At 47.9% G+C, this 16,120-nt stretch overlaps 1 protein-coding gene across 1 annotated transcript; it reads left to right on the forward strand.

Annotated features, from left to right (window-relative positions):
• The first annotated feature begins 1,092 nt into the window (after window positions 1–1,092).
• LOC122371176 (atrial natriuretic peptide receptor 1-like) lies at window positions 1,093–16,066 on the forward strand. The gene is made up of 17 exons (XM_043347314.1): window positions 1,093–1,215; window positions 1,963–2,104; window positions 6,033–6,124; window positions 6,598–6,800; window positions 7,745–7,850; window positions 8,124–8,276; window positions 8,491–8,694; window positions 9,056–9,176; window positions 9,564–9,713; window positions 10,001–10,178; window positions 12,824–12,967; window positions 13,133–13,256; window positions 13,613–13,718; window positions 13,900–13,979; window positions 14,173–14,270; window positions 14,795–14,945; window positions 15,246–16,066. The coding sequence occupies exons 1-17, from the start codon at window positions 1,093–1,095 to the stop codon at window positions 15,342–15,344; spliced, it is 2,274 nt and encodes a 757-aa protein (XP_043203249.1). The 3' UTR covers window positions 15,345–16,066.
• The last annotated feature ends 54 nt before the right edge of the window (window positions 16,067–16,120 follow it).

Raw genomic sequence — 16,120 nt, forward strand, 5'->3', positions numbered from 1 at the left:
ATTTTAGGCGCCGTTTGTCTGGCTGCGCAGTGGAGGAACATAGCGGTCATATACAACGAGGAATGGTCCTACTCTCGCCTGCTGGGAACGGCCCTGAGGCGCCGGTTCGACGGGCCCGACCGGCTGCACATCGAGCACTACCCATTCAGAGCTGACGCGTCACCAAACAAGATCAGACAGCTGCTGACGAGCGCTGCCGAACAGGCCAGAGGTGAGACGGCTGGTGCCGAACGGTGGGACGACTGGGAGACTGGGAGATAAACAGCGGGGCCGTGAGATGAACGGTGGGAGGACTGGAAGACTGGGAGATAAACAGTGGGGCCGTGAGATGAACGGTGGGATGACTGGGAGACGAATTGTGGGAGCGGGAGACAAACTATTGGACTGAGAGACGAACGGTGGGAGGCCTGGGAGATAAATGGTGGGACTGGCCGACTAAGAGACGAAGGGTGGGACAGGGAGATGAACGATGGGATGACTGGGGGATGACGGTGGGATGCCTGGGAGACAAAGAGTGGGACTGGGAGAAGAGCGGTGATACGATTTTTTAGTAGCGCCATGGCCATCACATAACACCGATCTAAATCATATGAGGCCTGACCTGGGCCGTGAGTCGATCTCACCGCCCCTGCCGTCTGCCCTCAGTGTTTCTACTGGCGGCTCAGGGTGACAGCATCCGCTCACTGCTACTCGAAGCACACAGCCTGGGCTTCAACAACGGCGAGTTCGCCTTCCTGACCGTGGAGCCGTTCCGCAGTAAAACTCTGGGTAACTTCGGATGGCACCGCGAGGGCGACTCAGAAGAGCGGAACGAGGTGAGGTCACGGCCCCATGGGGTAGCAGATAATATTGACACGGGAACGCTAAGATATCTCACCACCAGAATTGTAATAGCATGATAAGATTTGTTTTGGGTTAGTAGCCGTTGTAGCAGCTAATTGTGTTATCATAATCATATGAAGTTATAAAAAGATAATAAATATGACGTCAGCGGTATCATTTTCACGATGCGATTTTTTACAACACTGTTGATAATGATATCACTATCGTGTTGAATGGTTCTGAAACTTTCTTTCTCAGGCGGCAAGAGAAATGTTCGAATCCCTTCTGAAAATATCGCTCTCTACGCCAAAGACACAAGACTTTCCAAAATTCATAAAGGAGACTCAACGTCGAAGCAAGGAACAGTACGGCCTTTCTCTGACCTACGAGGAGGTATGTACGTGCACATATGTACCTTAGTAGTACCTACCCTGGATTTGCCCAAGCATGGGCTGAAAAGGGGGTGGCGGTAGCCTCCGAAGGTGACATCTGAACGAATGATTCCTTTCCGTATTCGTCATCAAGTTAAAATCGGGTTATACATAGGTACTGGGATTAAGGACAGATTAAGCCATGGCGCTCAAGAGCGCCATGGCTTTCGGTTGCCACTGTGGATGGTTGCAGTAGCGTCGTTATATAACCACCTATCACAGGTGGTCTCTCAATTAGGCTCAGGTATTTTTAGTGCTAATGGTATAATCCGTGTGCCGGCTAACCTAGCGCGCTGCGCGCACACTGGGCAGGATCCGTCCGGCAACCATTTGACGTCTGGCCCGCGATTGGTATCAGAAAAGAACATCATATAGTCCGGCTTGACCGAGCCTCGGAAATTGAAAATAGCTTCTACAAAAGCTGATGCTTCTTCGTTTTCTCGCAGTATTCTTTCTTAATTATACATTTTTCACAAGTTTTGACCCTAATGGTGCAGGAGACATAATACAATCCATACGGGGTTTTACGTGTAAGCCCTGAGATCCCACATCGACATCGTATTCGAGAAAAAAAAAACTTGCTAATTTTTTATGCAAATTGCTTGCAAAGTCTTCATTTTAAGCCATTTCACCGATCGCTAAAGTCATATGCAATATCGTGTTTGGCCGAAATATTTGAAGACTACATGGTCGTGCATGGTGTTCACAGGTAACGACACCCGTGGTGACGGGTCTGTACGACTCGGTGATCATCTACGCCTGGGCCGTGGACCAGGTGTTGAGGTCGGGTGGTGACCCCTCCAATGGGGTGCAGGTCACGCGGGTTATCTGGAACAACACCATCTCGGGCGGTGAGCACTCGGTGGAATGGAGAACGGGGTAGGTAGATGGTGGAGTATGGGCAATGTGTAGGTATTCGTCGATGACATAATCGTAATCAAAGGTGGTAATCGTAATCGAAGAAAGCAGTCGATAATCGAAGATAATAATCGTTTCATCTTGGCACCATGGCAGCATGTAGAGTGGTCGTATCGTGCTGATGGAAAGCACCCTTCAAGTGAGCGATTTTAAAACATTGTGAGCGAACGAAAAATATTGTACCTAATTTGCCATCTAATATGTCAGTCTAAATAACCTAAATGTTACTCATCGGTTTCAACGTCATTACAACCAGCGTGCGCAGGCGCAGAAAATTGAGCTTCGGGTCGGCGACTGTCGCCCGATCGCACTGGGATCGCCCAGCGGCCTACGCTTTCAACCACCATTGTTAGAGGCCATTGAGTAGGTCCGGCACTTACCTGGCTTGTGTGTGGATTCCAGTCTGCATCGCTTCTGAAAGTTGAATCCTGTCGAGTGCCGCCAAAGAGCAGCACAGTCACCACGCGCCCCACCACGCACACACAATTTGCACTATAGCAAGCAGTCCCTGCAGATGTCTGCACCAAACTGCTTAGACATCAGTCGTCTGCTGAGTGATAAACACCACAAACACCGTACTTCCTTCCTCCCCGGCTCGACTCGCCCTGTCTCGACGACACCGCACTACGCACTGTTCGCCTCTCATCAGCCCCAACCCGCGGTATCAGGTGATAGCAGAGGCAAATGCCACGGTTCCGTCTCATGTGACCGGTCGTGGAGAAGCTCCGACGAACGCGTCAGAGGCGCACACAGCGGCCAGTAAAAGGTCGGCGCAGCACCGACGAACGCGCCAGAGGCGCACCCAGCGGCCAGTAAAGGGTCGGCACAGCGCCACCGAACAGAGACGCTCTCAGCGACGCTTCTAGGGGTAACGAGCGAGGGGTCACGCTTCTAGATGTACTTACCTAAACTTTTTAAGGGTTGAGATGAGCATTAGTCATACTGCTTTTGCAGGAGTTTTGCGATCATAATGACAACGCACTGTGTTTTAACTCTGGACCAAAACTGGCCAGGGCTCGTAACTAAGAAACTATACGAGATACAGACGTGTTTTTGGGCTCAAACGAAACGTTGGAAACTAACGATCATTTAAAGTGCAAAACGTGTCGTACCAGATGCTTATGCACTTGTTTATGACGTCACAAGTATTACGAAACATATTAAAAATATTGTCATGTTCTAGCCATTATTGCACGAGCATTTGGGTATCTGTATATTTAGAATAATCGTAGGTCTGAGCAAGGCTCATCGATGAGGCAAGTCAAGGTTGAGGACATGACCTTATTAATTAGCGTTGATGACCTCAGGTGACCTTGAATGCCCTTATATAGGACTTATTCATATAGGACCTACAATCTTTATATTTATTTCAAAAACATTTTCAAACGTGTGTTTTGATATCAAATTGATGTTAACCCTAACCCCACTTTAGTAAGTCCAAAGTCTTGTATGTTTACGTCACATGACGTCAGGGGCGGATCCAGCTAATCCGTTTGGAGAGGGCAAAAGTTCCCGACCCATTCGGTGACCCCGATCGGGTGACTTAATAACGCTACACGACATCTGCAATCTGCATGTGTGCAGTTCAGGGAGTTCCATCTGTTATCAGCATACCGACCTAAATCATGAGCAGCGAGCGGTCACCTCCATCCTTCAGAATGGTTGTGACGGAAAGACCTGCTATTCGTCCAGGTAGGCATCGACGCTGTATCATATTTTCTCATCACCAAAAGCTTTGCGGAGGGGCAAAAAGCTAGTCTTGCCCACACTATTCAGCTGTGGGGAGGGCAAATACCAACTATGCCCTTCACTGGATCCGCCATTGCATGACGTGAGATTGAAGAAATGGTAGAATGTATCCCAAAACTTCTTACCAATTCCTATTGTATGGTGCAGGCGCGGATACAAGGGGGGCCATGGGGGCCATGGCCCCCCCCCCCCCCCTTGGCCGATTTTTTTTCAAAAATAAAATAAAAAGTTAAAAAGTTAAAAAGCTGAAAAGGGGGCCTCCTGAAAATAAAGTGGCCGAAATCCGATGAGTTTTTTTTTTAACCTACCCACTTAGTTATTTCTTAGAAGACTAGCTGAGAAGACTTCTTTGTTAGAAGATTGGTAAAGCTTTTCATAACTTGGAGGTCTCTTATACTCACAGAGATGACCACTTTTACAGGGCCTCCTAACCTGCACAGAGGGCCTCCAAGCCTGCACAGATGTTGAGATGTTGCCTGAACAGCTAGATAAGCTCAATAGGCGCAGTTTTTTTTTTGGGGGGGCCCACAAGTGGGAAGATGGGGCCTCCAACAGGTGGGATTATGGGGGGGGCCTCCTGGTTTCTAATGGCCCCTCCCTTGGAGATTTTCTGGATCCGCCTCTGGTATGGTGCTTTATGTAACATGCAACGTGCATGTAAAAACTTCATGGCCATACTAAATGACGCTTACTGCAGCAAACGGATACTTTTAATAAATGTGGACAGCACTAATGATACCACCTACATCGGACGTATTAATACTGACTGAAGAGGCGGATGGTAGCCCTGCCGAACGCAAACAGGTAATGGACGATCAAAAGCCGATCATCGTTTTGGCAGCGATGCGTGCTGTGGCAGGTCTCATACAGCCACCTTTCAGCTCACAGTCCCATCACAAACTGGGCTTATAATTATTACTTGATTGCGTTTCATTAGGTACTAAATGATGCTTATAAACTATCAAGCAGGCACACGTGTAGCGACCATACAGCTCCAGAGCCCATCTATGAATTTCCTGCAATAGCCACGGCGTGTAAGGTTCCTTCTGTAGACCTATAGGTACCACACTTAATTAATTTTACCAATAATGATGTTGATATTCAAGAAATGTATATTTCATAGGAATGATAGCAATTTTTTTAAAACTGTCATTCGCCGACATTGTCCGGTCTCGGGTTCCGGAGACCTTTTGTTTTCTTCTCGCGATACATGAAAATGCAACTGGCACGTGTCGTGGGGGTCGTGCCGTCGTGCCGTCAGCTGATTACGCCCCAGGGTACGGCAGGTCGCACACAGGTCGGCGACCTTCCATGGGCCACCAACTCGTCACAACAGACGAGAGAATGAACGAGAGGTACTAGCCTCTTCCCTTGACGCACGCCAGGGCCCGTCCCATGGCTCAGCAGGAGCAGACATGACTCATTCAAAAAAAGTGTTCACCCCCAACACCGGCGCACTCGGGCGCAGCTGAAATTTTTAGGACATGTAGACAACTTCTTGACCCACAGTGTGGTGGTAGTCCAAGACCGTACACTAGCGTACAATTTTTTGTAGCTCTATTAGAACATTGACATTTTTCAAAAAATTGTGCCAATGTAGGGGCTGACGGAAATCAATAAAAATAACACCTATGTGCATTATAATTATATGAATTATGACTCACTACAAAGCCAAAAGTTCGCGCTATCGTTTGGTACCGGAATTATGTAGTTTGGTCAATCCAAAGCTCGAAGACGTTGACGTGAAGCAAGGCGGCTGTTTCTGCGTTTGTTCGCCGAAGTTTAGCTTTTGAGAGTTGTCCGACTTTGTTGTACATTCTCAACGTTTTCAAAAGTGAAGAGAATAAAAGTTTCCGTCGTTGAAGATGCTCTGATCATTTTTGAACATGATAGTGGCCAAATGAAAACGTTTAAAAATAGTCGATATTTCGCGTCCTGGCCAGTTTTTGGCCAGCGTTAAAACACGGTGCAACGGTGCAATTCTTCTTTTTTTCAAAATTAATGTTCACGGGAAACGGTATTTAAACGATGTCGTGCGGTACGCAATTATTCAATTTTCTCATTAATTCAAGAAAATAATACTACTAACGTTACTTTCTGCTGTATCTGCAGGTATCAGCGGTATCATCAAAATAAACAGCTATGGCGACAGAGAATCCGACTACACCGTCACCGATATCAACCCATCGACAGGTGACTGGGAGGTAAGTAGACATAATCACACTTCTCTCTCTCTCTCTCTCTCTCTCTCTCTCTCTCTCTCTCTCTCTCTCTCTCTCTCTCTCTCTCTCTCTCTCTCTCTCTCTCTCTCTCTCTCTCTCTCTCTCTCTCTCTCTCTCTCTCTCTCTCTCTCTCTCTCTCTCTCTCTCTCTCTCTCTCTCTCTCTCTCTCTCTCTCTCTCTCTCTCTCTCTCTCTCTCTCTCTCTCTCTCTCTCTCTCTCTCTCTCTCTCTCTCTCCCTATCTCTCTCTCTCTCTCTCTCTCTCTCTCTCTCTCTCTCTCTCTCTCTCTCTCTCTCTCTCTCTCTCCTTTTGATACAAATCCTACTGGTGAAGGGGAATCATGATGCTTACATCAAAAGTGCATCATCCTACGACCGGACTGTGACCCCTCTGGCAGGAGATGGCCCACTGGAGTGGCGCCGAGGGTGTTCTGACCGGACTGTGACCCTCTGGCAGGAGGTGGCCCACTGGAGCGGCGCAGAGGGTGTTCTGATCGAGGTGCACGACGTCTGGTGGCCCGGCGGCGGCGCGGCGCCGGCCAACCAGCCCCTGTGCGGCTACGCCGGCGACCGGGGACCGTGCCGGCCGCTGGAGGTCACTGATCCGCTGGTCCTCAGCAGCCTGATCGTTCTGCTCGGACTGGTGGCGCTCAGCGTGGCGTGAGTGAGCCACTCAGGGACACACAATACACATCCCGTGACATGGAACAGGATCTCAGGGATCCAGATTCATTGGCTCCTGGTTGTGTCATTATACCTACCAGTATAACGCCTTTTGGGCCGACTAACGGAGCGAGCGAGAGGGTGGGCCTTGCACGTGCGAAATTTCGAGGGGGTACCTCCAGCTGACTTGTGCACGGCACCCTACTAACCGGTCTCTAGCGATGTGCCAAATTTGAGCACAATCGGCCCAGCCGTTCTCGAGATCTGGAAGCGGCACCCTGCACGTGCGCACGTGCAAAATGGGTCCCAACGGACTTTTGCACGGCACCCTACTAACCGGTCCCTAACCATGTGCCAAATTTGAGCGCCATCGGTCCAGCCGTTCTCGAGATCTGGAATCGACCCCTGCACGTGCGCACGTGCAGCAGCACCCCAACTCTGGCACATGGATATGCATTGCCTAGTGAGTGCCTACCTACATGCCAACTTTCAGCGCAATCGGCCCAGTAGTTACCGAGATATTGCAACAATTACAAAAGTGACACCTCTTCGTTTTGCACGTGGCACGTGCATAAGGGGTCACCCACATGCATCGGGAATAGTCCAATACTTGGTAGAAGGAATGAAGCTACCCTACAAAAATTACCGCGTGTAAATCGGTCAAGTGGTTGCTGAGATATAAGCCTCGCAAAAGCGTGACCACGGCCGGCCGGCCGGCCGGCCGCTCATACTCAGAAATTTCCGTTAATCTAAGGAAAGACTACGCTCGCTTCGCTCGCTCCGTAATCAAGTCTCGCTTGCTATCTGTAAGATGTAAATCATGAAGGAAACTTGAAAACGCGCAAACTGTCAAAGCATATGCAATAGCTATTTTCGTGTGCCACCTGACATTGACCTCGTGTAGCTGCTGACGATTTTGATAGTCCATGATTCTATTCCAGATTGATCATTATGTCCAGATTACGGAGCAAGCAGCTAGAGCTAAAAAGCAAATGGCAAATTCACCTGTCGCAGCTAACTCCTTGTCCTGAAGACAACGAATCAACGGTAAAAAAGCACTTCATCGTCATCTCATCACTGCTTTCAAAAGTTTCAGGAGTGGATTTCGGACACGATTCCATTGATTGGGTAGTTATTTCGATGCAAGTGACAAAATATTACCGTTGTGTTATTTCATCGTCAGGTGTAACATAAAATATTGCTGCAAAAATTACGAAAACATTAACATAGCTTTTACTAATCAAATAAGACACTGCGTTAAAAGTTCTGCCCATTAAAATATTTTCCTAACGCTAAAAAACTGTTTCTCCTACCGAACAGTACGACACAGGAGACGATCACCGCCCGCCGCTGTGGGAGAGCGCCACCTCGCTGCCGTCCCGCGTCTCCTTCCGCGGCAGCAACGTGTTCCTCAAGCCCATCGGCGTCAGCAAGCTGGTCGTCTCCAAGGAGATGCTGCTCGAGTTCAAACAGGTAAATACACACTTTTGCCAGAAATTAATAAAAAAAAGTAAGGACGATGGAAGAATAACAATAAGGGACAAGAACGGACGACTTAGCTTGAACGGTTTTTTAGCACTGTCTCTGCTTTCTCTACGACTTTATTTATAATTGGAGCAAACATTGATGAGTTGATGCTGAACTAAACGACCAAACGTAACAACCAAACAATGTGTTTCACTTTCAGATGCGGGAGACCAGTCACGACAACTTGCTGTATCTCCATGGCGCGCTTCAGTTCGCCGGTCGCGTGTACTTTGTCACCGACTACTGCTCAAAGGGCAGTCTGGGTCACTTCCTTCGCAACAGTCCGCTCAAGCTGGACTGGTCACTGCGTCGCGCCATCGTGTTTGACATTGTCAGTGGACTCGACTACCTGCATCACTCAGAGGTGAGTGGAAGGAGGTGGACTCTTCACACAATGCGGTGGTCGGTACTACTTCTCGCTCTATTTTTTTTTTTTCATTTTTAGATGACCGTCTCAGTGTGAAATTTGAATGACCTCACCGAGTTTGCTCTTCCGGTCTTCCGGCTTATGTCGACCGGAAAAGGGTTTTGCAAATAAAAATTATACTTTCCATAACAAAGCTTTCTTTGGTGGTCACAGGGATATCATTTTCATGCTTCGGTCATAAAGCGAAGTAGGTACTCCATTTATATTTTGATGCAATAATCATTGCGACTTCTCATTTGCCACTGCTCATAAGCAAGTAGGCCCTCATAACTGTGCGGCTGGTTGGTGTCTTTGTCAGATTGGAAGTCACGGCTCGCTCACGTCCAGTGACTGCCTCCTGAACGGACGATTCACCGTCAAACTGACCGGTTTCGGAATGAGCAGCGTGCGAGCGCAGATGCCCCCCAACGTCCGACCAGGTAAGCGGCCACGAGTATGTACCGGCGTCCGGCGCTGCCATTTTTGGAGTTACACGCAATTAACTCTAATTAGAAGCTGCTTCAATGGGAGTCCTAAATATGAGGTAGGACTATACATAAAATCAAATGTAATTTATTCGCTTACATTGTCAGCGTTACGGTGAAATTACGGCGAGTTTTACCTCATATACGAAAAGATCGATTCACTGATCGTCGTAACTTCTACGCGCTTTACAGCTATCCATTTCTTTTTCTTCTTTTTTTTGTCGGCATAACATATCATATTGCTGCTTATGTTGCGCTCTTTTTGATATTTTGTCTACCAGCATCACTGTAACAAACTCCCCATTCCTTGAGAGTTTATTGCTCAGTACGTCAACATTTCAGAGCGACTTCTTTGGGTAGCGCCGGAGAACCTGCGCGATCAAGAGAAACCCCGAGTGGCCACGGGAGATATATTTTCCTTCGCGATAATACTGCAGGAGATTGCCACCAGGACCATGCCCTACGGTCACATGACCCCGCTGGAGCCACCAGGTGCGTGTGCATTCTAAATCAAACCGCCGCAGTATTGACAAAGTTTTGGGAAGGGTACAGGCGATAGTAATGTCCTTCGCCAAAAAAAAAGTAACACTGGCTAGGTTTCAAGGGTTTTCCTAATGACACACACAATCAATTGTCCAGGACTTCAATTCTTCATCAATCAATAAAAAAATCTTATTTTTCAAGACATCAATTTTTCAAAGGTTGCCTGACAGCCATCGAGTGCCGCTGACGGCTCCCAGTGCGCTGACCGGCCTCTGTGTGTGGGCGCTCGTCCCCAGACGTTCTGGAGATCCTGCAGCGGGTCCGTGCCGGCACCACGCCGCCGTTCCGTCCCGAGGTATCCCGAGACCTGGTCGACGAGGCCCACTTTGAGCTGATGCGCCAGTGCTGGGACGAGCTGCCCCACCAGCGGCCCACGGCAGCCGCTCTCAAACGACAGCTCACCAGGACAGTCAAGTAAGTACGGGCCACACAGCCATGCTAGATTGTTCTTTTCTCTGCAACGTGTCTTCAACATGCTTATTTACATATTGTATGGGTCTTGTATTTGCATCGGTTAGTCAAGCAACTGTTTACGGAGCGAGCGAAGCGAGCGTAGTCTTTCCTTAGATTAACGGAAATTTCTGAGTATGAGCGGCCGGCCGGCCGGCCGGCCGCTCATACTCAGAAATTTCCGTTAATCTAAGGAAAGACTACCAGACATGTGCATGGATCCGAGAAAATGGATCTGGGATCTGATCCCACGGATCCTGATCTCGGATCCGTCGGGATCGTAGATCCAGCTCTTTAATTTATCTAGAGATCCGTAGGGATCATAGATCCGATTCTAGTATTTTTGCTTGAGATCCAGTGGGATCATAGATCCTCATTTATTTTTGATCAACACAGAAATCCCAAAAGATCACTCGTTGCAACTCACAAACGTTCTTATTTAGCGATTTTATGTGATAACACGTCATAATCCATCGTTTTAAGGCACTTATTGACATAGAAACACTTGGAAACCTGGTTTCAAATGTTGTGCATGGTGGGATTCACTCAGATCATAGATTCATGTCCTTGGTTTATCATTAGATCCTGTGAGATCATAGATCCAGGATAAATTTTTCACGCCGGATTCGGTGGGATCATAGATCCGAACCTGCAATTTGCCTAGAGATCCACTGAGATCATAGATCCATCACTCGGATCCATGCACATGTCTGAAGACTACGCTCGCTTCGCTCGCTCCGTAATGAGCGGCCGGCCGGCCGTGGTCACGCTTTTGCGAGGCTTACGAGTATATCTCAGCAACCACTTGACCGATTTACACGCGGTAATTTTTGTAGGGTAGCTTCATTCCTTCTACCAAGTATTGGACTATTCCTGATGCATGTGGGTGACCCCTTATGCACGTGCCACGTGCAAAACGAAGAGGTGTCCGTTTTGTAATTGTTGCAATATCTCGGTAACTACTTGGCCGATTGTGCTGAAAGTTGGCATGTAGGTAGGCACCCACTAGGCACTGCATATCCATGTGTCAGAGTTAACCCGCGCGGGGCTGGGGGGGGGTAAATTTTACCCCCCCCTCGCGAATTTTTGCGATATCTCAAAAACGGCGGCGCGCAGCGCCGCCAAACTTTCAGTACCTTTTCTTACATCAATTTGACACCTTCCCTGAAAATTTGAGCGAAATCCGTCGGAAAATTTTTGAGAAATTGACGTTTTAGTGACCTCATGTTCGCCATTTTCGCCTCAAAAACGGCAAAAGTTCAAACGCCGCTAACATCTTCATTTTTAAAGGAATCAAGACGTAACAAAAAAGGTTATACGTAATTTTACTTTGTCTATCAAATGGCTATCTCGGTTTTTTGAAAATTTTGGATTTTGGCCTAAATTTTTTCAAAAAACTGATTTTTTTGGGAAAATCATTATAAAATCCAAAATTTCCAGTCTATCGAAAAAACCGGAATATATGTCAGAGAAGTGGTCTATGTGCACCTACATACCAAATTTTAGAAGAATCGGTTCAAAAATGTGGGAGTTATTCAAAATTTTATGACGTCACGACACACAAAATTTTTGAAAAATGACTTTTTTGGAAGTTCTAGACCTCCTACGGAAACAAAAATAGCACCATTCGATTCGCCGTGAAAAACTGCATCAGATAGACACCTTTTTAGGCCTTAACAACCAACTTCAAAATTTGACCTCACTTGACCTGACCTTGACCTGACCTTGACCTGAAATTCATCCAGATGTGGTCCATATCACTTATTGAGTGTGCCTATTGAATTCTATGAGTAAAATGACCCATAAAACATGTGTCGCACATGCCCTTTTCCATATTTTGTTTTTTGGTGACCTGACCTGACCTGACCTGACCTTGACCTTGACCTCTGAATGATATTGTATGCAACTAATATTGTCTTGGTAGCCTAAGAACACGTTTTGGGCGATCAGTCTCAGTCCATGACTCCATCCTTCGGCAACTACGGTGCAAGGCCGATACTGTAGAAACTTGCAATTTGTACCCTTGACCTGACCTTGACCTTGACCTCAAACTTTAAATTAAGTACATGTTTTTAGTAGTTCGTGATGAGAGCTTTCGATTGGCGTTTTAATTTTCCAAATCGGACCATTAGTTCGGGAGATAACAGGGGGGGGTAAAATTTACCCCCCCCCCCCCCCAGCCCCGCGCGTTCGGCTGGGGACCCCAGCCCCGCGCGGGTTAAGGCGCTGCTGCACGTGCGCACGTGCAGGGGTCGTTTCCAGATCTCGAGAACGGCTCGACCGATTGCGCTCAAATTTGGTACACAGTTAGGGACCGGTTAGTAGGGTGCCGTGCACAAGTCAGTTGGGACCCATTTTGCACGTGCGCACGTGCAGGGTGCCGCTTCCAGATCTCGAGAACGGCTGGGCCGATTGTGCCCAAATTTGGCACATCGCTAGAGACCGGTTAGAAGGGTGCCGTGGACAAGTCAGTTGGAGGTACCCCCTCGCAATTTCGCACGTGCAAGGCCCACCCTCTCGCTCGCTCCGTTAGTCGCCCCAAAAGGCGTTATACTGGTGAGTATTTGAGTGAGCAGCGATGTTGATCCCTGGCTTATGTTTCTGCTCAGAGCGAGCCCGAACCTGTTGGACGCCCTGCTGGAGAGAATGGAACGGTACGTCAGCAATCTGGAGGACCTGGTGGAAGAGAAGTCGGCCGCCTTCCTGGAGGAGAAACGTCGATCTGAAGAACTTCTCTACCAAGTTCTGCCGAGGTGGGCTGGAGTTTTCATTGGTCGTCCGTACAACCTGTATATGTAGATGTGTTCCATTCTGACTCGCCACGGTTTTGTTTCACGATTTCACTCGAAATCGTTTGTCGATATCGATCCATTTTCGATAAGTGACATTTTAGTTTTTACCATCTCCATCACTCTCAGATACATAGCCGAGCAGCTGAAGCAGGGAAAACAGGTGCGGCCGGAGAACTTTGAGTCGGTCACCGTCTACTTCTCGGACATTGTCGAGTTCACGGCTCTGTCGGCCATCAGCACGCCGATACAGGTAAGTGATGAGAGACGGGCGACGTAAGACAACAGACTACCTACTGATGGCTGATGACTGACGGCTGATGACTGATGACTGACGACTGACTAGTGCGAATATCGATGCCACGGGCGGGGTAGTATGAACTTTAGATAAACTATTTTAAAAACGAGAATGATACGATATTCACAGGGTAGCCGATACCGTTTATTGATTTGAAAAGAAAGGAGACTTCCTCGAAATAAAATTGTAATTACAAAAATCAGCGCGAAGAAAGCAACTATAATCTTAACGCATCAGTACGTCACCACCCACCGGCACCTCGTGTGACTGCGGGTGATAATGTCTCCCATTTCATTTAATCTTTTTTTCAGGTGGTTGACATGCTGAACGGCTTATACACGCTGTTTGACCGGATTATATCCAACTACGACGTCTACAAGGTGGAGACCATCGGAGACGCTTACATGGTGGTCTCTGGTAAGACAGTCCATTAAACTCTGCACTGCAATAGACCCGTCATGTGTATCTCAAGCATAGTCGATAACGGATAAAGGGTGTAATTTTAGCATACCCTGGAGGCTATGACTTTACCATGTCATTGAACTTACATTTACAAATCACGCATTAACTTTACGATGAAATCGGATGCCTCCTGCAGGTCTTCCCGTCAGAAACGGCAACTTGCACGCCAAGCATATCTGTCTGATGGCGCTGTCACTGCTGGAAGCCATCAAACAGGTAGGCTGCCTGGCTGAAAGAGCGCATGACACGTAGATGTTTTGTTCTTAAGATGTTTTGTTCGCTAACTAAGTTCTTTCACGCTATCGGTGGCCTGCCACGTAACACAATCGTCCTGTTTTTAGTTGGTTGTTTGGTTAGTTGGTTGGTTCAGTTCCAATTGTATAGCTGATCTATCGCCCGACGCCCACAGTTTCACGTGCCTCACGACCCGGAGAAGACCCTCCAGCTGAGAGCCGGCATCCACACCGGCCCCGTGGCAGCCGGCGTGGTCGGACTCAAAATGCCCAGGTGGGGACGCGCTGCAGCTCAGCTTCGGAAGCCTTGTAAATATTAATCTTTTAAAAGTGGTTGGTTAGCTTTCCTCGTAAACTATTCATTTTTGGAATCTATGAACCGTAATGACCTTTTCGCATTTACGGACGAAAACAAATATTGAGATTTTATGACGGAGGATTACTTGAAAAGCTTCCGTTAAAAGTTTGGATCGGTTGTTGCTTGATAGCACGAATACACGATCTAATAGCAATCTCAAGCGAACGAAATCCTTAGCAATGTCAGTGATACGAGATCTGCTAAAAACCATGTGAAACTTTGATCGGCAGTCAGGAGACATTTTCGAATGGACGTTACTTAAAATGTCAAGCTATTGAACAAGTTTCCCAGCAGCAGGTAACCTTTTCCTGGGATACATATGGCCTTAGCTTGTTTTAGTTGGGCAGTTCTTTTCAGGGTATATTGGTTCTTTTCAATTATCCAAGTGGCCACCGCAGATGATCTGTTCTTGCTTGGGTCACGTGGTCTGTCCTCGACAGGTACTGCCTGTTTGGGGACACGGTGAACACGGCGTCACGGATGGAGACCACCGGCCACGCCATGAACATCCACATATCGTCCGGCACCCGCGACCTGCTCAACTCGTTCGGAGGGTTCCAAGCTGTGCCCCGCGGAGGCGTGGTCATGAAGGTCAGTGACCTGCACAGCGCGATACAGAGGGGATCAAAAGCTGGTATATTCGGGGCACGGCGTCGTTTGGCATTTGGAGTCGGATGGATAGAGCAAGGTATAAATCCTGAGACGGACACAAGAGCTAGATATGTGACTGCTGTGATTCTAGGGATTATGAATTTTGTGGCATTTCTTACGTTCAGGAGTAACACCTACCGCGTGTAATGACGGTGCAGCGATGGACGGGATCTTCCTAAACCTAAAAAAGGACGTTTAACAGCTATCTCTGACAAAATTACAACGGCCTTCTTTTTCCAGGGGAAGGGCGTCGTGAAGACGTTCTGGCTGCTGGGCTACAACCAGGACGTCAACACCAGGGACGTGATCGAAGACCTCGGGCCAGTGGAGAGCGAGTGATTCACCTCGGGCCGGTGGAGAGAGAGTGATTCAGTCGAGAGCTGACTTCTCTGAGTCGTACGCTGAAGAAAGAGATATCGTGGATCTGCTGAGATACAACGGCGATCGGAGGCAGCTCTGTTGGGGCGACCCAGTCCAATCCATTTGCCATCTGAGTGCTGACGTGAGCGGCGGAAACCGTTTTCTGTTTCTGTTTTCAGTCGGCGCGGCAGCCAAGGTGCTTGAACTCGTCGTTAGTTCCAGATATGGACAAAAGCCACGCAATTGTTATCAATTGTATGATCTCTGTTGTCACGCGACAACACTGGTAAATGTCATAAATGGTGCTGTTATAAGGAGAAGTAATTTCTCGACTGTTTCCATGTTTCTTGGGTAGTCGACGTCATCGATGTGCTAAGATCGTTGTTAATGTAAGAGCGGACCTGTCGCCGGTTGCTATACGTCTCGGCGAGCACGCAGTGCGCACCCACGCGCCCAGGCTTTCTCCCAGATCGACAGAGTCTGTGTTGTTTGCATGCTTTCCGAACCGTAAAGGCAAATTTTGCCAAACTGTGTCCGGAAGATGTCGTGACTTAGGTGTCCTTGCGTCTTTTGACGTTTGACTCCTTACAAGCTGTGAATTCCTATGATCCATTGACAGTGACTAGGCATTCGAGCTTTTCGCATGCCTTACATGTTAGTATAGGTGTTTGAATAGAATACAATTGGTAAGAAGTGGTGCTCACCGTGGTGTTATCGATCCAGTTTCGACATCAGTAAAGTTGTTACATGCCTGG

The sequence above is a fragment of the Amphibalanus amphitrite genome, unplaced genomic scaffold, assembly GCF_019059575.1.
Source record: "Amphibalanus amphitrite isolate SeventyFive unplaced genomic scaffold, NRLGWU_Aamphi_draft 001213F_arrow, whole genome shotgun sequence".
NCBI lineage: Eukaryota > Metazoa > Arthropoda > Thecostraca > Balanomorpha > Balanidae > Amphibalanus > Amphibalanus amphitrite.